At 39.0% G+C, this 25,897-nt stretch overlaps 3 protein-coding genes across 11 annotated transcripts; 2 read left to right on the forward strand and 1 right to left on the reverse strand.

The window, feature by feature from the left end:
• The first annotated feature begins 7,135 nt into the window (after positions 1-7,135).
• On the forward strand, positions 7,136-16,959 carry LOC104811925 (glutamate synthase 1 [NADH], chloroplastic). Of its 4 annotated transcripts, XM_010538797.2 has the most exons (20): positions 7,136-8,132; positions 8,233-8,352; positions 8,448-8,561; positions 8,642-8,794; positions 8,876-8,976; positions 9,074-9,170; positions 9,635-9,744; positions 9,991-10,094; positions 10,188-10,367; positions 10,477-10,820; positions 10,911-10,981; positions 11,064-11,533; positions 11,625-12,494; positions 12,584-12,738; positions 12,844-13,005; positions 13,098-14,912; positions 15,008-15,276; positions 15,366-15,671; positions 15,766-16,291; positions 16,384-16,959. In XM_010538797.2, the coding sequence occupies exons 1-20, from the start codon at positions 7,743-7,745 to the stop codon at positions 16,654-16,656; spliced, it is 6,630 nt and encodes a 2,209-aa protein (XP_010537099.1). In that variant the 5' UTR covers positions 7,136-7,742; the 3' UTR covers positions 16,657-16,959. The 4 variants fall into 4 exon arrangements, with proteins under 4 accessions (XP_010537099.1, XP_010537101.1, XP_010537100.1 ...); XM_010538799.2 differs by lacking the exons at positions 7,136-8,132; positions 8,233-8,352; positions 8,448-8,561; ... (1 more) ...; positions 8,876-8,976; positions 9,074-9,170 and adding an exon at positions 9,242-9,314; XM_010538798.2 differs by lacking the exons at positions 7,136-8,132; positions 8,233-8,352; positions 8,448-8,561; ... (1 more) ...; positions 8,876-8,976; positions 9,074-9,170 and adding an exon at positions 9,312-9,543.
• Positions 16,960-18,163: 1,204 nt separating this feature from the next.
• On the forward strand, positions 18,164-21,318 carry LOC104811928 (spermine synthase-like). The gene is given in 12 exon segments (XM_019202444.1): positions 18,164-18,284; positions 18,813-19,040; positions 19,118-19,162; positions 19,340-19,416; positions 19,530-19,652; positions 19,954-20,058; positions 20,140-20,212; positions 20,321-20,392; positions 20,507-20,699; positions 20,806-20,820; positions 20,822-20,927; positions 21,018-21,318. Coding segments are annotated over 12 exon segments (1,224 nt in total). The 5' UTR covers positions 18,164-18,166; the 3' UTR covers positions 21,087-21,318.
• On the reverse strand, positions 21,281-24,707 carry LOC104811926 (cyclic nucleotide-gated ion channel 1-like). 6 transcript variants are annotated; one of them, XM_019202439.1, is made up of 8 exons: positions 24,606-24,707; positions 24,183-24,497; positions 24,028-24,102; positions 23,339-23,891; positions 22,670-23,259; positions 22,471-22,582; positions 22,144-22,380; positions 21,281-22,073 (listed from the first exon to the last, which is right to left on the reverse strand). In XM_019202439.1, the coding sequence occupies exons 3-8, from the start codon at positions 24,045-24,047 to the stop codon at positions 21,369-21,371; spliced, it is 2,217 nt and encodes a 738-aa protein (XP_019057984.1). In that variant the 5' UTR covers positions 24,048-24,102; positions 24,183-24,497; positions 24,606-24,707; the 3' UTR covers positions 21,281-21,368. The 6 variants fall into 6 exon arrangements, with proteins under 6 accessions (XP_019057984.1, XP_019057986.1, XP_010537104.1 ...); XM_019202441.1 differs by having other exon boundaries at positions 24,183-24,447; positions 24,606-24,693; XM_010538802.1 differs by lacking the exon at positions 24,606-24,707 and having other exon boundaries at positions 22,670-22,956; positions 23,047-23,259; positions 24,183-24,579.
• Positions 24,708-25,897: the final 1,190 nt, after the last annotated feature.

Consider the following 25,897-nt stretch of genomic DNA (forward strand, 5'->3'; position numbering starts at 1 on the left):
ATATATATATATATATATATATATATATATATATATATGAGTCGTGTTATCAAAATTAGACATTTCAAAAAAGGTTTGGTAGTGGTACTTTGGCTATAGGGATTCAATTGAAATTCAAGATCTAACATTTGATTACACTAACCACCTAATTAGGTTATAAAGTTGGCACATGAAACATAACTCTTTCTCCCACCAACTTTGCTATTACAAAAAAAAAACAATGTGGAGTGGGCAAAGATAATACTCGTTTCTCAATGATATTAATTTAAATCAATCTATACTAAAATTAATATCAATGTTATAAAACATAAATTGAATAATTATAATTATAATTAATTTTAATAGTATTGGAAATAAGTTATCTTATTGTTATTGTTTTGATCTCTCCCCCTGTCATTTTTTTTAGGTAGTTGTGGTCGTGGACCATGCAATAATAAAGATATATATAAAATTCATTTATGCACATGATGGTATGTATATAGTTTGGTGGTTTTATGTAATTATCATACCATGGTCCCCCAATATATATATATATACATACTTTACTAAATAAATAAATAAAAGGTGATCAGGCTGCTCTCTTCTTTCTCCTCTTTTTGTCATTTGTGCGATTAACTGGTGTATGTGTTCGGTTCTAATACATCTGTATCCGCTTTATCGAACTTTTTAAGAGTGGATACATAAGATAACTTTGACAACATTAATATATATATATATATATATATATATGTTTTGTTCTAATTTATAAATTATATTTTAGAGAATGACCATTTATATCACATAATTATTGTAACACACCATATCACTTTTAGTGGTTTGGTAGAATGACGTATATACACACACAGTATATATATATATATAAGAGTTAAATGAAGTGTCTTCGTCAAATGTGTCGATCAACTTGTCAAACTTGTCTTAAAAATGGGCATCCGCTTATATTTCGATGACGCATCTGTGTTTAAATTTGTCTAACAATTTGGTGCGTCAACGTGTATAAACGTACCTCTCTGCATATAATATAATGCCATATTCGCACGTACGAGATTTCGTGTGATGAAGAAAGGGTCTTGATGGAGGAATTGTCCAAATGCCACCAAAATAATTGAAGTTATATTAATAATAAAAAAAAAGAATAAAAGAAGAGAAATTGAAGCCATGGATAGATTGCCTAACCATATGGAAGCTTGTATTATAGTGGGAAGCCACTTTTTCAATGAAAGTATTCGTGCATGGTATATATGGGGTGTTTCAAAAATCGGTTCAGGTTCATGAAGGGAATGCTTCGATTCGGTTTTTTCGATTTTACAAAAATAGATACCAATTAGTTTTTATATTAACTTCGGTTCATTTCAGTTTTGGACCTTTGGTTATGATTCGGTTTAGTTCCGATTTTTATTTAAAAAAAAAAGAAATTTCTTTAAAACATTTCGGTTTTTCGGGATTTTTTAAAATTCGGTTCGGTTCTAAAAAATCGGTTTTATAAAAATAATACCGTTTGAAAATTCAGAAGGCAAAATTATATTATTATATCGATGATATATAATCATTTAAAAACTTAATATAGTATTCTGAAGGCAAAAGCTGTAAATATAGCATGAAATGTTTAAATTAATTATTTCAAACAAATAATATAATTTATTTGAATGGGGTAAAATCCGCCAATATAATTAACGCTCTAATAACATTTGAATATCATGTCATTTAATAGAATAACGCATTAAAGGGAAAAAAAGGGGAGAAATATCCACCAATATCGTCTCATACACGTCTTGTTGCAAAAGCATCTGTTATTTTAAATTATAAAATATAATTTCCTTATTGGAAAATTAAGGAAATATGTTAAATTAACTAATGAAAAAACTATAAATTATATATATTTTTTCGTATAAATAATAAATTATAAACCACAAATTGATTAAGTTGCGTCACGAGACGCTGCGTATGCTCAAAACGACAGGTAGATTAGATTAATTTGTATATTAACTATAAGTTCGTGGTTTCCACGGCCACAAATAGCCAGACAACTGTTTACGAAGTCTATACAACATCCGTTTTATTAAATTTATTAGTTAATGAATTAATTCTAATAATTATTTCAATAACAGTTAATTTAATACAATAATTACAGTCAAATGCATAGCTTTGTCTGTCGGCATGCATAAATTTTATGTTAGATCCGAATTTTACTATTATTTATTGCTTCTCGGGCGTGTTGAGAATTTTTTAAAAACATATTGTAGGTTTGACTATAAAAAAAATATTATATTTAGCTAATCATGCAAATTTAAAAATAAATTAGGGAAGTTAGTTGATGAAATTATGAGCACATACGTTTTTAAATTGTCTAACGAATCACATGCATGTGGTTATATGTTCTGCAACCTTTATTAATTAGACATATAATAATTTTTTATAGATAATACGGTAACAAAATACACCTACCAATTTAAAAAAATAAAATAATAATAGAAATATTCCCTTTTAAAATGCACATTGACATGAACAATAGATTCCTCACGAAATAAATTAATGGCGATCTAAGAATATAAATGCACCCAGAAAATTAGGATTCCACACACACATATTGCAAAATTTTTTATTTTTTTATAACGTAAAAATTCACCAGATTATTTGTCCAATTATATTTAAAAGAGGATCGGAGAAATTGAGATGAATTTTTCTCCCTTCACTTGAGTTTGAATCCGGGATAATTGAATGTTTTCTTACCAATAATATATTGAAACTTAGTTTTTATATGCTTTATCGAACAAAAGGTAATAATTTGGGGGGAAAAATTCGACCTAATTATTGCACCATATATATATATATACATAAAGTTTTTGTCAGGTGGTCCAAGATGAGAATCCATGTGGTGTAGAAAAGTATAACAAAGTTTTTTGGGTTATTAAAATTATAATATTTAAATTTTATACCGAATATTTCTAAAAAAATAAAACAGACAAAATTATTCACGAAAAAAAAATAGTAAGTGAATATATATATTTGATTGATTCCGAGTTTGTGCTGTGTCCTCCACTTCCGTGGGCAGACAGGTAAGGAGGAAAAAGAGCAAAACAGAATACAATATTAGGACGCCACTTTCCACTTGTAATGTGATGATGCCTCTCCCTGCACTAGTGTTAGTGGAATTGGAATCTTTCAACAATATATATACATATATATGTATATGTGTATGTATTTATAATGAGATTCATATGGGTGTGAATATTTTAGCAATCGATTTCGGCTCTGGTTATTTTTTTTTACATGGTTTTTAATTCGTTTTATTATATTTTGATTTTATTTTTTATTTTTATAATATGTTGAATTTTGTTGAATTCTAATTTATTTGAATTAAAATTATTTAGCATGAAAACAATTCTTTTATGAACAGTTTTCTATTATTTAATTTCAACAAATTATATGTAATTAATTTTATATCACATGTGATGTCATTTTTGTGTAATTCATTCTGTAATTTAATTATTTTTAAAATTTATATTCATTTAATTTGTAATACTCGGAATAATTCGATTTGTTAGTGCAAGAATCAAATTAAGACAGGTGATTGTTTTATTGGAAAAAAAAAAAGATGTATTGGACTACAAGACAGTGACACATGCAGACTATTTGTTCCTATGGATGATCAGAAAATTTCTGTGTAATTATGCTGATAATGAACCGTACGTTAGACCACGTAAATTATTTTTTAAAAAGATTATAACGGCGTATTATCATATAGTTTCATGTCATTCTCTAACTAATAAATATGACGAATATTGTAATTATAATGACATAGATGGCCCGCTTATAATTTGGATTTTAAATATTGTAAATATTGAATAATTTTATATATTGTAATGTAATGATTTGTAGTAAAATATTATGAGTAGAACGCAATTAATAATAAATAGCCTTTGGCCCTTTGCTTAGCAACTCGGAAACCCATTCCGAGCATTTATTTTGAGCTTTGAATAAGTGTCACGTTATATATCTTAAATATATATACGAAATGGACATATAATTAAGTATAGGTGCATCCACGTCAATGCAAATGAAACATTACTTTATAATAGACTTTATTGTTTACACTTTTTACATAAAATTTTAATATTATAATAATAAGATTGTCTATTTTATTAAATAATATTATTCTAATACCAATTTTTTTTTATAAAAAAGTCAGAAAAACCCTCTCCTCTAAATCTTACGAGAAACACAAACAGACCCTATGGTATTTGCAAGTTTTATATATTTTTTAAAAAAGTTATCAAAAAATAATGATACAGAAAATTGAGAATATAAATTTGAATATGGAGAAAATATTAAGATTAATTTAATTATTTTTATATATCTATTTATATATATATATATAGTTGAAATTGTCAAATTCGAATTGAAAGATAGACCCAAAAGCCACGTACTTTTTACCATATAACAAATGATTCATTACAAAAACAATTAAATCCGAATTATGGAAAAACGCAGTCAAAGGAAGGAAAAAAAAATAGAAGACATTATTATTATTTTGCTTTTTTTCCATATTTATCAGGATTCGCTCTTTTGCCTTTTTTTTTTTGAAATTTCATAAAGTCGAGCCACTTATCACGATAATCACGTTTCTACTTTGTGAAAATTAGAACATATGCTCGTAATAATTCGATCCCTTTTTATTATTTTGAAAAATGAAATTATCAAATATATCTCTTATATTTAGGGTCGTGTTTTCATGGTTGTGTAAATAGTATTAAAGAATTTAAGATAATTAATATCTATTTTTTTCCATTTTTTTTATTGTGACACAACTTTATTGGAAATCCCAATTATATTTCTAACCCTATGAGTCACTGAGATTATTATTTTACCAGTAATTTCTCATTTTCAATCGATATACAATTAAAATATTGTTAGCATTTCTTGCAAATATTTCCTTCAACTTCGCATCAATATTATCATTAATGTAAATTATTATTACCAACGACTTATTTAGATAGAACATGCTTTTTTAATTCTGTATATATTAATGTTAATTTTTTTGTCAAATTTTAGAGTAATTAGTATATTTTATTATTCATAATTAGAATATTTTAAATATGTTATGTAATTTAGTTCTAATAGAATTCATCAATCTAAAAATATAATTCCTTTTAAAATTTATAAATTTATTAAAATAAAATTCTAAATATAATAAAAAATCAGACTAAATAAGAAAGAAATATACAAACTATTAGTAACTGTGTATTATAGCCAACCAATATTTTAAAGGAAAAATCCCATACAAGTTAGATTTTCTATTTTTAAAATATATCGAATCCCAAATATATATGGTGGATAATTTTTTTTCCAGATTGAAACCATAAATTCCAAGGGATTAAAAAATGATTTTATTCACAATATACATTTGGGTTTCAATCTAAAACAAATAACTATCCACAATATACATTTACAATTCGATTTATTTTTAAATTTTTTTAATGAACCGATTAAGTTTTTTGGTCCATTACAAACCAGATTCTTTTTATTTTTTTTTAAATCTAAGTTAAACATAATTTCCAATGTATACACAGACGTGACATGAGAGAAAAATGTTTTATACGCCACGCTGATACTTTTATAAGCCACGTCACCTCCAATGATTTAATATGATACGATAATCATGAATTATTTTGAAAAATTAAATAATTTAGAGTTTTTATACCATAAAAAAGTTCAGATTTTCTTTTGTCCAAATTCAAAAGCCTAATGTTTTTTTTTTAAATTTCCCTATACTTTTAAAGTGAGTAAATTTTCATCTTCTAACAAAAACAAATGTTATCAAAGGTTACGTGAAGAATTGAGATTAGATTTATCATATTTTATTTCGATTACAATTAAAGTCCGTAAATACCAATAGAAGCTTCACGAATTATCATATATATATATATAATATCCTAATTAATGTCAGGAGATTATGAAACAAGTAATCAAATTAGGACGCATAATTTACGGTTGGCCGCATACGGAATTTCATAAAATACTTGGTGCTGCTACATCACAAACATTACATAACATATGGTATATAATAAATACTACAAAGTAAATATATAATTCGTCATCCATAGCGTCACATAACGTGGCCCGTCGTCTGCCCGTTACAATTCTACCTCTTTGACTAAAACTCTAAAAAATAAAACCCTTTTTAAGTATCATTAATTATCACTAACCATCTTGCGTAATGGCTGACTAATCAAACCAACAGTCGGCGAATATCTCTCAGTAATTAAACTTTAGCCCCTCGAAATGTTCAGAGTTTCGAATTTGACCCCGCAGATAAGTTTGGTAGCGTCGCGGTGGCTCGGAGCCGAGGCTGTGAAAAAAAAAAGCAGCCATCTAGTGGGTTTCGATTCTCTACGATGGATCCCACCGTAAGCGGTTGTCTCGTGCCGCATATATACACCTAACCTCGGTGTGGGTCCCAGAAATTTAATATAATCAATGCGTGTTTATATAAATTAATGTATTAATTGGCGTTGGGGTAAAATTTGTTTTGGGATAAGATTTATGTGGAAAACCGATCAATAAAATCTGTATCCTTTCCATATATGTCGTATTTTTTTCTTTATTATACGGGGATCGTTTTTTTTAGATCGAGAAATTCCCGTATTTGTCGATCAACAAGATTTATTTCCTAAAATTTATTTAATAATTGCATATTTGCAATATATAATATTAGCATTAAAAACTGAAAGACCAGATTTTCTTTTTACTGTTTATATTTTTTTTACCGCACACTGAAAAGTGAAGGGGCTTTTGTTTCTTAGTTTCAAGTTCCAATTTTTATCGAGATTTTATATTGCAAAAAGACAGAACCTGGCATCTAGGTCTAGCTGCAGTTTTAAACTAGTTCGTAAAATGTCGTGTAAAATGTGATACCTCTCTAGGGAAGGGTAATAATATATAGTTTTTTATCTTAACTGTAAATAATATTTCTCCTTTTGTTTTTTTGGGGCCAGTTAGGTCCTAATTTATTTTATATAGTTATATTTTTTTTCTCTCTCTTTATCCAAAAAAAGAAGAAGAAAAAAACAGAACGAGTTTCTCTCTCTAAACTGTCCGAGCCATCTCCCCTATAAATACCAACCCCTCGCCCCCCCTCTTATCGTATAAGTACACTCGCCGCCTCCGCCGTTCCTCCGTCGCTCCTTGCCTCCGGAGAATCTTCGCCTTCCCTTTTTCTCTCTTCTGCTCCTTTTTTCTCGGCTATTTCCGTTTTTATTTTCTGGGAATCAAACACGTTGGTTGATCGTGTTTGTGTAGGATCCCTTTTTCTGTTTTTCTTTTCCTTCTTTTGCTTTGGTGTTTATCCGATCCAGTTTTCGTTGGGTTGTATACCTGAATTCTGTTTCGCTTTTCCTAGAAAGCCGTGGATTTTCTCCCAGACTTTCCTTCATTCTCTCGCTTCCCAAACAGAGTTTCAAACCTATTTAGCGATAAAGTAAATCAGATCCGTGGATCTTATATTAGAATCCAAAGGCGGTTCCTTTTCAGGGGGTTGGTGAACTCGAATCTTACAGATCCCGTTTCAGTCACTGCTTCTCTGGTGGGATTTTCCACCTACCGATCTGAATACGACGCACAAGAAGGGAAACTCCTGGGATTTCTCTGAATTTTCTGTGAAAAGTTCATCTGGGTTGGAACTTTTTCTTCCGCAAACGTACTAGGTGGGGCAATTTCCGACAGAAATCTCTCTGTTGAATACGAAGATGTCGACTGCTTCTTCAAGCTCCGTCATCCAGCTTCGGACCAACCACTGCACTATCCATTCTCTCGGCAAATCCGCCGTCCTCGCTCCCCAGTTGTCCATCTCCACCGGATCTCTCCGTAGGGCTCGAGCCGCGCGATGCTACGCGAAGAAACCGGCGGCTCCGGAGAAGCCCTTTATGGGGACCCGGTTGCGAGGATCCGGGTCCGAGACGTTCCAGTTCTGGAGATCGGACGGTCCAGGAAGGTCGCCTAAACTTCGGACGGTGGTTCGATCCTCCCTGTCCGGTGTGCCGGAGAAGCCCCTCGGCCTCTACGACCCGTCCTTCGACAAGGACTCTTGTGGGGTCGGGTTCGTTGCGGAGTTGTCGGGCGAGACCAGCCGCAAGACGGTATGTCTGAAAAATTCTTGTTTTTCTCTCATGTTCATGGCGATGATTTCAGATCCTGACTTTGTGATGCATCTCCCTGTTTCCGCGATGTGGTTTTTAGGTAACGGATTCGCTTGAAATGTTGGTGAGGATGACACATCGAGGCGCTTGTGGGTGTGAGACTAACACCGGTGACGGCGCCGGCATTCTTGTGGCCCTTCCTCACGGCTTCTATGGAGAGGCATGTGTTTATTGCAGCTGTTACTCTCAGTTTTGTACGATTTCACTCTAAATATGATTTCTCCCCTGTTTCCGTGTTGTGTTTCTTTGTAGCAGGTTGCGAAAGATCTTGGCTTTGACCTTCCTCCTCCTGGACAGTATGCTGTCGGGATGTTCTTTCTGCCAACCTCCGAGAATCGGAGAAACGAAAGCAAGAATGTTTTCACCAAGGTGAATTAGCGTAAACCCTTGTTTCGAAAGTTGTTGAATGTTGAGCAAAATCTGATTCATGGCCACTACTTCATCTGCAGGTTGCAGAATCACTTGGTCATACTGTTCTTGGATGGAGATCTGTTCCTACAGACAACTCTGGACTGGGGAAGTCTGCCCTTCAGACAGAACCAGTCATCGAACAGGTTTTCCTCACCCCAACTCCCAGATCAAAAGCTGATTTGGAGCAACAGGTATGAATTCCTCGGTCAAAAATGGTACGAGATTAGGTTTTCACCTTCTTCGAATGATGACATTGTCTACCCACTCGTCAGATGTATATCCTGAGAAGGGTTTCCATGGTTGCCATCCGAGCTGCCCTGAACCTTCAACATGGTGGTATGAGGGACTTCTACATATGTTCTTTATCTTCCAGGTACGTATATATACGTATGTATGGATTCTGGAGTTGTGTGTATAGTTTCATGAATCAAGAACGAACCAGGATGTAATAAAAACGATGATCTGGACAGGACTGTTGTCTACAAAGGGCAGCTGAAGCCGGATCAACTGAAGAACTACTATTACGCAGATCTTGGGAGTGAAAGGTTTACGAGCTACATGGCCCTGGTAATTATATGATTCTCTATTGCACTTTATATTTTCTATGCTGACACCACCCATGCTCCGACAAACAGCATGGGAGTGAACCGAAGAGAGATGCTTGCAAGATTGAGGAATGACTTCTTCTGAGGCATTGCAAGTTTGTGAATGGTCTCTTTAACTTCTCCTCCCCCACTCACTCCCTTTGATATGTTTATGAATTTTGGATGCTGGATGGGGAATGATGGCTGTTTTTTTGGGTGAGTTTGGTAAGAAAAACCCGACATGTCTAGTGAGTCATTATGTCTCATCAGTTAATCTTAGGTTGAATTTGTGTTGGTCCAAGGTTAGTTAGGAATTCTGCTGTATGCCCGTCGAAGAGGCTCTTAACACGAATTTGGTAAAGTCTTCGGTTTTTGTAATCGTGGTTATGACAAGAGTTCAATCTCGAGATTGACTTTTCCCGGTTTATTTTGTGGTCGATGTTCCAGGTTCACTCTCGGTTCTCTACCAACACGTTTCCCAGCTGGGATCGTGCCCAACCCATGCGTGTTTTGGGCCACAACGGAGAGATTAATACCCTCCGAGGCAATGTGAATTGGTACGTTCTTTGATCAAAGATGTCGGATACATGTTCTTGTAAATCTCTTGAGGACGCAGCCTGTTTGGACCCTTGATAGTGGCCGGAAAGTTTTGGTTTTTTTACCAGGATTTTCGGTAAACGTTGCAAGCAATATGTGTAATAAAATGGTTCTCTGGTATGCAAGTGCTTGATACATCGGTTTCCTTACCGTATTTTCTAGTGACAAAGCCCTTAAACGATCTTACGGATTCATGTTATAAATAGGATGAGGGCACGAGAGGGTCTATTGAAGTGCAAGGAGCTTGGGTTATCGAAGAACGAGCTGAAGAAGCTTCTACCCATCGTCGATGCTAGTTCTTCTGACTCAGGTAAATCTTGATTTGTCTGAATTGATGATGTTTTGTCTTTTCGGTTCCATGTAATAATAATAATGTGTGTTGTCTTTCGATCATATCTGTTAGGTGCTTTCGATGGCGTTCTTGAGCTTCTTGTCCGAGCGGGCAGAAGTCTTCCTGAAGCTGTAATGATGATGATCCCTGAAGCATGGCAGAATGATAAAAACATGGATCCAAGCAGGAGAGCCTTTTACGAATACTTCTCTGCCTTAATGGAGCCATGGGATGGACCTGCTCTCATCTCATGTAAAAGATCTTCTCCAAAGATTGTATCTTTGTTTTCGTTTCCCTTTCTTCCATTTCTGATATACCATTTCAAGATTTCGTCAACTCGCCTTTCTTGATCTTTGAGCAGTTACCGATGGTCGTTACTTGGGCGCCACCCTGGACCGTAACGGGCTTCGTCCCGGCCGGTTCTACGTAACCCACAGCGGGAGGGTAATCATGGCTAGTGAAGTCGGAGTTGTGGACGTTCCTCCCGAAGACGTGCTCAGGAAAGGAAGGCTAAACCCGGGCATGATGCTCCTCGTGGATTTCGATAAGCATATCGTTGTTGATGATGAAGCTTTGAAGCAGCAGTACTCGCACACTCGGCCCTATGGGGAGTGGCTTCAAAGACAAAAGCTCGAACTCGATGACATTATCGAGTCGGTTCCTGAATCTGACAGGTCCGCCCCTCCGATTTCCGGGGTTGTTCTGGTAAGATTAGGACACTAACCAAACTATGATTCAGGTTTTTTCTACTCTGTGTGGTTTGTTATTTACTTTTGATTGCTTTGGAAAATGAAGGCTTCTGATGATGACGAATCAATGGAGAGCATGGGTATTCATGGTTTACTGACTCCGCTGAAAGCGTTCGGGTATGTAAATATATTTCTGATTCTTATCGATATCAATATCCGACATCTGAATAATGAATTACCTTTTTATTGTATGCAACAGTTACACAGTTGAAGCCTTAGAGATGTTGCTGCTTCCAATGGTGAAAGACGGATCTGAGGCACTTGGTTCCATGGGAAACGATGCTCCGCTCGCCGTTATGTCGAACCGAGAGAAACTGTCTTTCGAGTACTTCAAGCAAATGTTTGCTCAAGTGACGAATCCTCCGATCGATCCTATCCGTGAGAAGATTGTTACTTCCATGGAGTGCATGATCGGTCCAGAAGGCGATCTTACTGAAACTACCGAAGAACAATGCCACCGTCTTTCGCTAAAGGGGCCTCTTTTATCAATTGAAGAGATGGAAGCCGTCAAAAAAATGGACTACAGAGGATGGAGGACCAAAGTTCTCGATCTAACTTACCCAAAAGAACGAGGAGCGAAAGGATTGGAGGAGACACTTAACCGAATTTGTGCCGAAGCACATGATGCAATAAAGGAGGGTTACACATTGTTGGTTCTGTCTGATCGAGGTATTCATTCTTTCTAGAAGTTAATCCATTCTCTTCCGGTGCTTTTTTCACCCATTATTACAGCTGTTAAAGTCTTGTCTACTGTTTTTAGGTTTCTCCCCGAAACGTGTAGCCGTGAGCTCCCTCTTGGCTGTTGGAGCTGTTCATCACCACCTGGTTAAATCCCTTACGAGAACTCGAGTTGGGCTGGTAGTAGAATCTGCTGAGCCACGTGAAGTCCATCACTTTTGCACGCTTGTCGGATTCGGTGCGGATGCCATCTGTCCGTATTTGGCTGTTGAGGCCATATGGAGATTGCAGGTGGACGGGAAGATCCCTCCGAAAGCTAACGGGGAATTCCAATCCAAGGAAGAGCTGGTCAAGAAGTATTTCAAGGCGAGCAACTATGGAATGATGAAGGTTCTTGCCAAGATGGGAATCTCCACACTTGCTTCTTACAAGGGTGCTCAAATCTTCGAAGCCCTCGGCCTCGCGTCCGAGGTTATCGAAAAGTGCTTTTCGGGTACCCCGAGCCGAGTGGAAGGTGCGACTTTCGAGATGCTTGCACGAGACACCCTCCGTTTGCATGAGATGGCATTTCCATCACGTGTTTTCGCCCCGGGAAGTGCGGAGGCTGTAGCATTGACCAATCCCGGCGATTATCACTGGCGGAAAAACGGCGAGATTCATCTGAACGACCCTCTCGCCATTGCTAAGCTCCAAGAAGCTGCGAGATCCAACAGTGTCGCCGCCTACAAGGAATATTCGAAACGTATCAACGAGCTGAATAAGCAATGCAATTTGCGGGGACTGTTGAAGTTCAAAGAATCGGCGGCAAAAGTGCCGATAGACGAAGTCGAGCCAGCGAGCGAGATTGTGAAACGGTTCTGCACCGGCGCCATGAGTTACGGATCGATTTCATTGGAAGCACATACAACTCTTGCCATGGCCATGAACAAGCTCGGTGGCAAATCAAATACAGGTCTGCTGTTTATCTTTTTTTGCCAGTTTTTGTCAACGTTTAATGGATCATACGTAGTAAAGTTTCCATTTTTGTAAAATCTGGTAAAGGTGAGGGAGGAGAGCAGCCCTCTCGTATGGAGCCACTTCCAGATGGTTCGAGGAACCCTAAAAGAAGCTCCATTAAACAGATTGCTAGTGGAAGATTTGGAGTTTCGAGCTACTACCTTACCAATGCCGATGAGTTACAGATAAAGATGGCTCAGGTAATTTCGGATACTAGTTTGATCTCGCTAACTTTTTATTTTTCGGGTGCTATTATATGAACTTCACCGTGTGCGATTCTTACTAATGACTGTAATGGTGGGCAGGGAGCGAAACCCGGTGAAGGAGGGGAACTGCCTGGCCATAAGGTTATCGGCGACATTGCCGTTACCCGAAACTCTACTGCCGGTGTTGGCCTGATCAGTCCGCCGCCTCATCACGACATCTACTCTATCGAAGATCTTGCCCAACTAATCCATGATCTTAAGGTTTGTATATATATATAATGCTTTCCTGCAATCTTTTTTACATTTTTTTCTCCCATTCCTCTCGTGATTTTCTGCTCGTTTTTCTTTCGTAGAATGCCAATCCTGTTGCCAGGATCAGCGTCAAACTCGTTTCTGAAGCGGGTGTTGGGGTTATCGCTAGCGGTGTGGTGAAGGGTCATGCTGATCATGTTCTGATATCTGGTCATGATGGTGGAACGGGTGCATCTCGCTGGACTGGAATAAAGAATGCCGGTCTTCCGTGGGAACTGGGTTTGGCCGAGACCCATCAAACACTCGTTGCTAATGATCTCCGTGGTCGTACCGTTCTTCAGACCGATGGGCAGCTGAAAACAGGCAGAGATGTTGCGGTCGCTGCCCTTCTCGGTGCGGAAGAATTCGGGTTCAGTACAGCTCCACTCATCACACTCGGGTGCATCATGATGAGGAAGTGCCACAAGAACACCTGCCCTGTCGGAATTGCGACTCAAGATCCTGTTCTCCGCGAAAAATTTGCCGGAGAGCCAGAACATGTCATCAACTTCTTCTTCATGCTTGCCGAGGAAGTGCGGGAAATCATGTCTGAGCTTGGTTTCCGCACTTTGAGCGAGATGGTTGGTCGTGCGGATATGCTCGAGGTTGACAAGGAAGTAGCCAAGAACAACGAGAAGCTTGAGAACATCGATCTCTCCTTATTGCTTAGACCCGCTGCTGATATTCGTCCTGGGGCAGCTCAGTACTGTGTCCAGAAGCAAGATCATGGCCTAGACATGGCATTGGACCGAAAGCTTATCGAACTGTCCAAATCTGCTCTGGAGAAGGCTGTTCCAGTGTACATCGACACTCAGATTTGCAACGTTAACCGAGCTGTTGGAACGATGTTGAGTCATGAGGTGAGCAAGCGTTACCACTTGGCCGGGCTACCAAATGATACGATCCATATCAAGTTTACGGGAAGTGCTGGGCAAAGTCTCGGAGCTTTCCTCTGTTCTGGAATCACGCTAGAACTCGAGGGCGATAGCAATGACTATGTCGGGAAAGGACTCTCGGGAGGTAAAGTTGTTGTTTATCCTCCTAAAGAAAGCAGTTTCGACCCGAAAGAAAACATTGTCATCGGAAATGTAGCACTGTATGGGGCCACTAGCGGTGAAGCCTACTTCAACGGGATGGCGGCTGAAAGATTCTGTGTTCGGAATTCTGGTGCCAAAGCTGTGGTGGAAGGGGTTGGTGATCACGGTTGCGAATACATGACGGGTGGTACCGTCATCGTGCTTGGAAAGACGGGTAGAAATTTTGCTGCGGGTATGAGCGGTGGTATCGCTTATGTCCTCGACGTGGACGGAAATTTCCACACGAGATGCAATCCCGAACTCGTTGATCTCGATAAAGTCGAAGAAGAAGAGGACATCACGACCCTCAAGATGATGATCCAGCAACATCAACGATACACAAACAGCCAACTCGCAAGAGAAGTTCTTGAAGATTTCGAGAATCTGCTACCGAAGTTTATCAAGGTTTTCCCGAGAGATTACAAACGCATTTTGGCATCCATGAAACACAAACCTGAGGCCGAGGTCGAGGTCTCGAAGAATGTCGAGGAGGATCTCGATGAGAAAAATCATGTAGAGAAAGACGCTTTTGAAGAGCTTAAGAAGATGGCGTCTGCCGCTTTGAAGGATGAGAAATCGAGCAATGGAGCAGCCATCGAAGCTCCAAAAAGGCCCTCTAGGGTAAGAGGCGCGATTAAACATCGTGGATTCGTCGCTTACGAACGGGAGGGAGTTCAGTACCGTGATCCTAACGTTCGTCTTAACGACTGGAACGAAGTCATGGAGGAATCGAAACCCGGACCGCTGCTGAATACACAATCGGCACGATGCATGGACTGTGGCACTCCATTTTGCCACCAGGTATAATACTAATCTTCCGATATCCAGTTCAAAAACATGATAAAGATTTGTTTATCTGAATGATAAAGTTTCGATTTTTCCGAAAAATCTCGCAGGAGAACTCAGGGTGTCCGCTCGGTAACAAAATACCCGAATTCAATGAGCTTGTCTATCAGAACAGATGGCGAGAAGCATTGAATCGGCTCCTCGAGACTAACAACTTTCCGGAATTCACGGGCCGAGTTTGCCCTGCGCCATGCGAGGGTGCTTGTGTTCTCGGAATCATCGAGAACCCGGTCTCGATCAAAAGCATCGAGTGCGCTATCATCGATAAAGCCTTTGAAGAAGGCTGGATGGTTCCTCGTCCTCCTCTTACCAGAACTGGGTAATGTCTCATTGTTTACATCTGTGTCTGTCGCATGATTCTGCTGTTCGGTTCGAACGAAAGTTTAAACATTTGGTGAACTTTTACAGGAAAAGAGTTGCGGTGATCGGAAGTGGACCCGCTGGACTGGCTGCAGCCGATCAGCTTAACAAAATGGGCCACCTGGTTACGGTTTATGAGCGCTCTGACAGAATCGGTGGGCTTATGATGTATGGTGTTCCCAACATGAAGGCCGACAAAATCGACATTGTTCAACGACGGGTTAACCTTATGACTCAGGAAGGCATCAACTTTGTGGTCAATGCCAATATCGGGAATGACCCGTCTTACTCTCTCGATCGTATTCGGGAAGAAAACGATGCCATCGTTCTTGCTGTTGGCTCCACGAAACCTAGGCAAGAAACAAATCAGAATACCAAATATCGTATGAACAATCCGATAGAAAAATGATACTAAATCAGATCACCATTGTTGCGATATTTGTTGCAGAGATCTTCCTGTACCTGGCCGTGAGCTACCGGGAGTTCATTTCGCCATGGAGTTCCTTCACGCAAACACTAAAAGTCTGCTCGATAGTAGTCTCCAAGACGGAAACTACATTTCTGCCAAAGGGAAGAAAGTCATTGTCATTGGCGGAGGCGATACCGGAACAGATTGCATAGGAACGTCTATCCGCCATGGATGCAAAAGCGTCGTAAACCTCGAGCTTCTTCCTCAACCACCTGAGAAGAGAGCTCCAGGAAACCCATGGCCTCAGTGGCCGAGGGTTTTCCGAGTCGACTATGGCCATCAAGAAGCTGCCACCAAATTCGGAAAAGACCCGAGAACCTACGAGGTTCTGACCAAACGGTTCATCGGAGACGATAACGGAAACCTGAAAGGCCTTGAGGTTATACGTGTGAAGTGGGAGAAAGACAGCAATGGAAGATTCCAGTTCACGGAGATTGAAGGATCGGAGGAAATAATCGAAGCCGACCTCGTTCTCTTAGCCATGGGGTTCCTAGGACCAGAGAAAGTAAGTGAACAACATAACCCAAAACCGCGTCGTACCTTGTCTCTGGAAACGCCATTGTGATAGTGGTTTTGTTCTTTTTTGTGTGGTTTCAGACACTGGCGGAGAAGCTAGGGCTAGAATGCGACAACAGATCGAACTTCAAAGCGGAGTATGGGCGATTCTCGACGAGCGTGGAAGGGATATTTGCGGCGGGAGATTGCAGGAGAGGACAGTCTCTGGTCGTGTGGGCCATCTCGGAAGGACGGCAAGCTGCGGCTCAGGTCGACAAGTACCTCTGCAACTCGGACGACCAAACTGAAGAAGACAAGGAAGATGCCAAACTGCAACAAGACCTGAAGCAGAGGAGACAAACTCTCATGACTTAAGAGGAGAGAGAGAGGCTTCAAAGCACTCTGGAAACGCTTCCCCCAAATTTCTCTCTCCGGATCTTAAGAATTTGTGGGATTTTTGGAAGAAGAGAAAGAGGAAGAAAGGTTTTAGGAGGAAAAGGAAAACCCAGAAGCTTAGGTTCGATCCGATACGATGCTGTCATCTTCTTGATAGCTTTGTTTTTTTTTTTTTTTTTTTTTTTTTTTTTTTTGGGTTCTGAGATTGTGAATGCTCTCTGTTGAACACTTTCAGCTGTTTCTGTGTTTGATAAATAATGAATCTTTTGCATAGTTACTGTGTTTGCTGTCTGTTACCATTGTGGCGTGACCATCAAGCAAAGCTTGTTTATATATACACGTATATATAGTTTTATCTTATTCGCAATATTGAGTTTGGATTATTACTGTAATTCCTCTCATGAAATCGTTTGCTCCAATTTCCCCAATAGAGGTGACAGTTTTCTGGGCCTTGATCCAGATCCGGCCCATTTATAGTTAGCCCACTATAAACATATTGCTGATTTTTTCGGTGACTAATTCAACCAAATTTGGATCAAACAGGACAAGAGACAGAATCATCTCTCTTACGTCTGCGTTTTCCGGCGACTTTCGTCGGAGGTTCTTCTTTCCGAACAGTACCAATATAAATCTAACAAGACTCGATGACCGAACTCGTGAAATCTATATCTTTTACGTTTTTTGTCCCTTCTTCATTTTTCGGTGGAAATCGAATGTATAATCGAGAGATTTTTGACTCAAACCACTACAAATTAATCAGAGCCCAGTTGCGAGATCGGAGAAACGTGGTGATTCAAAGATCCTTACACATCTAGTTTGGTTTAATTTGATGGGTGTAATTTAACTTTTTTTTTTTATTTGGCAAAATTTGATTTAATTAAATTATATTATGTGAATGCTTCTCACTCAATGGAACTTTGACATATGTGGCGTTCCTATTGAAAGTTAGTAAATTAATCACGCCTATGAGTGCTTTGACCATTTGGTAGCAATAGGTGGTAGGGCCTTCATGATTTAGTCATTTGCTAAGTCCCAAATTAAATAATGCAAAAAACGCAAAAGTAACTAAAAGAAAAAGTAACAGAAAGAGGAATAAATGTGAGAGATGAAAAAGCTTTTCACAAAAAAAAAATTAAAATTAAATTAAAGTGGAAGAAAATGAATTTTCTGGGAAACCAAACAGACCTTTGAAGGAAAAAAGCCTGAGAAATTGATAAGAGCGCACAAATTCGAGAGAGAGAACAAATTCTCTTCTAATTTTTTTTTTCTTTTCAATTATTGCAGCTTTCCCGCTCACTGTTCCTCTTTCAGATCACGTTTTAGCTTTCCCATACATCTCCATTTCCCCGCCATCAACAACCAGGTCAGATCTCACGTTTTAGCTTTCCCAGTTCTGGTTTCGTTTTCGCGATCTTTCCCGATGTGGAATGTGATTCGTGGAGGTCTCTTTTCGGTTTGATTTTTCTCCGTCGCTTCGAAGGTGCGATTCATGTATACCGTACTTGAAAACCTTGTTTACTTTTCTTTTTGCCTCCCGATAAAATTTCAGAGTAAGAAGGAACTGTTTCAGGTTCAACAAGTGCGAAATTATTTACTCGTGTGTCCAGGTTCAACCAGTACTTGAAAACCTCTCTGCTTTTATTTTATTTTTTTAAATCTTTTCCTGGTAATCTGGCATGGCGTTGCATGGAAAGTAATCATTCTTCTGGAAGCTTTTTTTTAATACTTTCCCTAATAAAAATGGCGACCTGGGAAGTGCAGTGAAAAAGAAAAGTTATATTTCCTTTGAATTTGAATATTAACATATTCTTTCCATTGTCTGCAATGTGTTGAGGAGTATACTTTCCAATTTCTGAAGGTTCTTCAATTAACGACAAGAAAGTTCGTAGATAGAGAATTTGCAGCCGTTGTGCATTTTCCTGTAGGTTTGGCGCATCCTCCACATAAACTTGTTAGTTTTGTAGTTTCTCTGAATCCGGACAACATCAGTTGGTGTTGACTTCTGGTACTTTTGTTTATTGCTCAGACTCTCAGTGGGTGTTGAATTCTGGTGCTTTTTCATTTGCTCAGCTTCAGACAATGTAGTGCTGTTTATGTGAGTTGAAGTTTCTGGCTCTGAGGCTTTGATTGTGCAGTATATAGAGGCTGGAGCCGGGTAAGAAAAGGATCGTCCATGGAGGGAGACGCCGTAAAAGGTTTGGAATGCCCGAAGATTATGGATGGGAAGGCGAGTAACGGGAACGGTTTGGACGAGGCTCTGCCTTCTTGTTGCCTGAAGGCCAATGCATGCTTACCTGAGCAAGATGCCAAGTGCCATTCTACTGTTGTTTCAGGATGGTTCTCGGAACCTCACCCTCGCCCTGGTCGTATCAGATTACTCCATTCTTTTCAATTTTACCCGGTTCCTTTTCTTATTTTTTTTATATCTTGTTTGATGCAGGTAAAGCAGGCAAAGCTGTCTATTTCAATAACCCTATGTGGCCGGGTAGGTTAAATGTTCATATGCTCGACCTCGTTGCTCCTTGTTATCTTAAGATTGGTCTTTTTGTTAGATTGTCTTGTTGGCTTTCTGTATAAAGTTTCTATTTTTAAGATTTTCTGGGTTATGCTTGATTGATCTGCTTGTTCATTCAGCTCATGTTCTTTCCATTGTTGATTGCAGGAGAAGCACACTCGCTAAAAGTTGAGAGAGTTCTGTTCAAAGCCAAGTCGGAGTTCCAGGAAGTCCTAGTCTTTGAGGTCTAAAACTTGTGGCTGTTCCCTCTGTTTGAATGTGAAAACTATATGCTGAGTCAAGTATCTTGTTGTGTCGCCTTCTTCGTGATAACCCTTTCTCTTTCTCGTTTCTGCAGTCATCCACGTACGGGAAGGTGCTTGTTCTAGATGGCATTGTACAGTTGACTGAGAAAGATGAATGTGCATATCAAGAGATGATCACTCACCTTCCTCTTTGCTCCATTCCTTCCCCTAAAAATGTAAGTTTCACCATTAGGAAATGATCTTAATTTTATCTCTTTCAACTATATGAATTACATCGCATGTGCAACAACTTATGAAGGATACTAATGTTTTGCATTATAATGTTCCGGTCCCTGTGGTGTTGTAGTTCTGTTTTGCTCATTGATTGTATCAGGTGGATCTTTTCTCAGGTACATTGTCAAAGCTTTTGTTAGAATATAGGTTCAGTTGCATAATTGCATTGGGATTCCAAATCATACCGTTCTTCTTGTTTTCATGATGGTGGATTTCATTGAAATTTGAAACCGATGTTTGAAGGTTTTGGTCGTTGGTGGTGGTGATGGTGGCGTTCTCACGGAAATTTCTCGCCATAGCTCTGTTGAGGTTATTGACATTTGTGAGATAGATAAGATGGTTATAGATGTAAGTGATTGGCCCCTTTCCTTACGTGCAATTTCAAGGTGGGCTTTTAGTTGCAAAACTGAGATTCTTTCGGCCTTGTAGGTGTCTAAGAAGTACTTCCCTGAATTAGCCATTGGATTCGAGGATCCTCGTGTTCAGCTTCATGTCGGTGATGGTAATCAATATTCATTTACTTATTTCATAGTTTAATCTTGTCTGAACCCTTGAAACAGTGATAAGTATACAATATATTCATAGTTGATTTCTGATTTCTTTCTGGCAGCTGCTGAGTTCCTTCGAAAATCTCCTGAAGGGAAGTACGATGCGATCATCGTTGATACTTCAGATCCCGTGGGTAATGTTCTGCTATCTAACACTAGTTGTAAAGATCTCATTTTTACTCAGATTCTGTAACAACTGATGTTAACCCGAAAAATCTAAAATCCTACCATGGCTCTTTCTGGCGTAGGTCCTGCTCGAGAACTCGTTGAGAAGCCATTCTTTGACACGATAGCCAGAGCATTGAAGCCGGGTGGTGTTCTCTGCAACATGGCAGAAAGTATGTGGCTCCATACCCATCTTATCGAAGATATGATCTCCATTTGCCGTCAAACATTCAAGACCGTCCATTACGCATGGACCAGTGTTCCCACGTATCCAAGGTAATGAACCGAATGCACACACCCTAGTTTTCTTCTCGTCATCTATGATTCAGGAATCCTGAATCTTGATGGTGCATTGTTTTCTACATTATATGGGCTTTTGCAGTGGTGTGATTGGTTTCATCTTCCGAGGGACCCTCTGTTGATTTCAAGAACCCCATCAACCCCATAGAAAAACTTGACGGAGCCATGAACCATAAACGAGAACTGAAATTCTATAACTCAGAGGTACTTTGAAAAATAAATACCGATCTTTATTCAGATATACTTGCAAATGTTGCGATGAAAGTTTATGTCTTGTCTGTCTGTTTTTAACAGATGCACACAGCATCTTTCGCTTTGCCCGCTTTTCTGTGTAGAGAGGTCGCCTCACTTCGGGCGTCCTGAGGTAGCTTTCTCACATCCGGGTTTCTCGACCTCTTTACCCTCTCGGCTCTGTAACTTAGGAATAACAGATTGCTGCCATATTCAGACAGGAAAGCGAACCTTGTATCTCTCCTGTACACTGTGTTTTTGGTATTTGCCTAATGATGGATATGTCTTAGTAGAAGACTCGCTTCCTTGACTGCTTGACTTTCTGATTGATAAATAGAAACTATATAAATAAAGATTTCACTCATATACATCATGTTTTATCAATATACATTACAGAAGCTATTCTTTCTTGAACTAATCAGCAGCATTGAAATCTGGCTCAGCCGGTTTCTGGAGCAATATCGGCGGCATTCGCTCGGGAATCCTCGCTTTCCGCATAGTTCCGCTCCTCCGTATTGTACGTAGGATGTTGGCAGCGAATCGGGAGGCATATATCGTGGCCCCAAGGCTCGGAGAAGTCCCGCTGCCAGCTTCTTTTGCCAGAGCATCCTGTAACCGGTTCTCTTCTTCTCTCAACGACTCCTCAAGTTTCTTCTTAGAGTACCTTTGCCAGGCGGCTTGTATGAAACAAGCGGCCCATGTCCTCCATTGCTGCGAGTAGAACCTGAAAGTGTGCCTAAGCTGTTTGCTGTGAAGGCGTCTGAATTGAGAAGCGACGGATTTCAAGTCGTCGGCTTTAAGGGCGAAAGCTTCGACTTCAGTGAGGGCTCGTACTGTTCGGGTCGAGATTGGGAGGTTAGAGGAGGAGTGTGGATCCAGTGCCCAGGTAAGGAGCTCCTCCCCGCAGAAATCGCCAGCTTTGAGATACTCGGAGTTGAAGAAACCTGTTCTTCCACCATTGGTTGTCATCGTTAGGAGCTTTCCACGCATAACGAACAGCATCTCGTCGACTGGATCTCCCTCCCTCACGATGTAGCTTTCCTCGGTATATAACCTGGGTTTCAGACGATCACACATCGCGTCCAGGAGCTGTTCGTCCATTTTCTCAAACATTGGGACCTAAACAAGTTCAAGTTTTTTTCATAACCGGGTGTCAGTTTCGGTTATAAGAGGAGAGAAAGTTACCGACCCGCATGAGGAGGCCGAGACAGAGATGGCGTTTGATGTCCCGTCTAAGATCCTTGGGAAGATTACAGAGGAGGGTTTCTTCATCGACGCCTCGGGTCTCTTGCCATCTGTATTGCTCATAGCGTCGGATTCTCTTCCTCAAGTTATCGGGAAGCAGGCGGTGAGACATCCACTGCTCAGCGTCTCGTCTCTTCACTCTCATCTCCTCCAACCTCGTCGTCGTCGATTGCAGATACGTCTGAGAGATTTAGGGTTTCATCAAAAAACAAGCCATAACGAATTCACAGCTTGCTCATTACCAAAAGAATGAAGGAGACAGAAACCAAACCTGCATGTTACCGATGAGAAACGAGAACAAGACAAGTCCGGAGATGGAGATGAAGACGGCGAAACATATTTCCCAGATATAAGTACTCGTTTTGAGGTTTTGCCCAAGCGAACTGCCAAGTCGAAACAAGAACAAGAGTTACCCTTCTTTTCGCTTCTTCCCAAACGAACGGTATTTCCAGTGAAAGTTATGATACTACCTGAGGTTCTGAAGCCCCCACCAGAAACAGTAAAAGAACTTCTGAGGAAAATCCCGGGACTCGACGACGCCGGAATTAAGGGCATCGAGGAAAATCCCGAAATCGAAGAGGGTCGTGTTCGGTGTCTGAATCGGACAAGACACGTTCAGAAAGGTGTTACCTCCTCTGGTGCCATGGTCACAATACAACAACCTCGGATCACAGATGATCGGGTTCCTCTTACACGCTCTTTTCCAACACACTGTTTCTCGTTCTATCGAGAACAAGTACCAGAAAGCACCAAACACCTGGAAAAAACAAAGATTTTTTTTTCCGGTTAACCATCTCGGCCGACGATGAATGTGAGAGACATCGTATATATAGAACTCCCTCCTCACATGGCTTGCGAGCATGTAAAGGAAGAGATTGAAAGCTGCTCCCGCCCAAGCTGTCTTTGTGAGTATTCCGGACGTCCTCGTCACCTCCTTATACAGCGGATATATCCTTACGAATCTCGGTATATATTGGAAGAACACGATGAATTTCAACAGATTCTTTGTGTTCAACGATGCCGAGCCTCTCATTCTCGGAATGATTATCAGTATCACCACCTGAAACGCTCACACACAACATAGGCTCTGTCAGCGGAAACAAAAGCTGATCCTTTTGAATGAACTCTGGAAACAATACCTGAGGAAGTGGAAGAACGGCGAGAACATCCACAATGAAACGCGACGATAAGTAGCGTTTGGCGATCTCCTTAGCTTCCTCGACGAGAACGCCTCTTCCAAAAACCCGAGAAGGAGGGGCAATGAAACCAGTTCGGAACTGGAAGATAATGTGGATGACGTAAAAGATATCGGTGAACGAACGTAAGACACTGGCAGTGATCTCCATCTTCTTGTCCAGGCCGAGACATTTCTTCGTGTCATCGATCACGGGGACGTAGAAGAACAGAGGGTCGAGGGATACGGCGACGATACAAGCCAATACGAAGATCTTGTTCCATCTCTGCAAGAATGCTCCTTGTGGGTCAAGTACTTTGTTCCTGGGGACTAAACCCTTTGAAACAGAGTTGTTGAATGATCTCTTAAACACTTTGATTCTTGCAGAACCGGATTCAACTCTCCTCCGAAGCTTGTCTGAAATGGAGCTCATGGCTCTACTGAATCTTCCGAGGCCCATTTCTTTCATCCCTGAATGCTCCATGTCTGAAGCCTTCTCAGATCTCCAGTCCTGGAATCTGATCCATAAAAGGAAGGATTTGATCGCTAGAAACTAAGAGACAGAACTGGAAAACAGTTTTTGGAAACTGGGTTTGGTCGATCGAAGGTAACAATGAACTTCAAAAAAAAAAAAGTGATTTTTTTAGTACTGACCTCACGAACTTGTCCTCCATTGATGCAGAGACAGGCAAACCCTCTCATGGCATTTGATGAAGTGAACTACAGATACTACAAGCAAATTTGTTCACTTTAAAAAAAAATCCCTGATTTCAGAAATTCCCAATCGTAATGTCTAAGCAAAAAAAAACCTTCAATTTAGCATGAACTTCATCTCAAAGCTCAAAACTTTTGCTTCGAAATTCGACCGAGGAACAGGTAGAGCATCTTAACCCAAAAAAAAAAACCTGTTTTTGTTCCTGTTGTCGTTTAACCGAAACTTCTCCGAGTAGAAATCCACCGGAAAACGGAGGAACGGCAGTCTCCGAGAGATCGGGGAACTGAGTCACTGAACGAGCCGTGAAACCCAGAAACTCGGACTGAACCCCTCAAAAAGAAAGATCAAATCTTCGCTTTCTAGAAAAGAGCGGAGGAGGGAGGACGGGAAACACGAGAATTCCAAGCAACTCCGAAGAAAAAGAGGAGTAAACAAAAAGCAAAGAAAATTTGGTCAACCAATAAAAATTGTAAATGAAATTACAAAACCCATAACAAAAAAAAAAGGAAAGACTTACCAGACGAAGAAACGAGAGAGCAATGATGGAGGAAGAGACTGACAGATCGGACGGAGTTTCGAGGAAATTTGCTCTTTCATGTCTTTTCCCCTACAAAAAAAATCTTTTCTTAACAGTTTTTTCCCTCTTAAATCTAATTTAACTTATCTAATAAAAAGACACCAACTTGGAGCATCAGTCAGAGTGTGAAAAGAAACCGTTTTTTTTTTAATTATGACTAATAAATAAAATTAGCGATGTGGGTTTGGATACGGTTTTTCAAAACCAAACCATACCAAATCGAGAAATACGATATGTTTTTAATCAAAACTGTTCAAAATTTTTAATAATATTTTTTTTTAGAAAATGGAATTTCTTAAAACCTAACTTTAAAAAAATCCGATAATCTAAAGTTTTCTAAAAAGACATCTAATTTTTTTAATAAAAACTGAAATCGAAATCAAAATAGACCAAATATAATATAATAATCGATTGATATATATTTTTGTAAAAAGAAAAGAATCAAATCGAACTATTATCAAACCTAATCCGAACCAAATACCCAAACATCCACCTCTATCGCATATGTATAATATATATATAGATTTTGAATGAAGTTTAATTATAAATCGATATATTTAAATTTTGTACATTCGAACTAATTTTTATTCGTTTCTGAGTCAACGCGCTGAATGATAAATGAATTAATATAACTTCACTCTCGGGTAGGGTTCAAAATCAATTTTTAATGTTTAAAAAGAAGATTGCGATAATCATTGTAATAGTTCTAACCAATTCATATCGTTTTAATATCTAAATCCAGTACACACACATGGCGGTGTATCCCAAAGTCTGAAATTGGTTGTATCTTGTAAAAATATTTTTTTAAGAATATCCTGAAAATATATAATCTTGTCCAGTGAAATAAAAAATAAAAATATGTACATATTGTAAATGAATTTATATATTTACCATTATTTATTAATTATTACTCCCTCCCTCCGGATCAAAATATGTACATGTTATTCAAATTTTACAATTAGGATGACGTACCCTCATTATTAACTTCCATACATCATTGCATTTTTTATAGTTACAACCTGCATATAAATCTGTAATAAATTTGTCTGGAATTTATAGTTTAATAGTTAATTTTGATAGCTTTTATGATATTTTCTGGGTTAAATTGTAGTTTTGATTATTAGATTAAAGTAAAAAAACCCGTGATATTATATTTCAGTTCGGGTTTAATTTTTATTGATAAAAATTCGCCGTCATTGTAATTTTTTTTTAAAAAATATAAATATTCGACA

Source organism: Tarenaya hassleriana, unplaced genomic scaffold (assembly GCF_000463585.1).
Source record: "Tarenaya hassleriana unplaced genomic scaffold, ASM46358v1 Cleome2, whole genome shotgun sequence".
NCBI classification, from domain to species: Eukaryota; Viridiplantae; Streptophyta; class Magnoliopsida; order Brassicales; family Cleomaceae; genus Tarenaya; species Tarenaya hassleriana.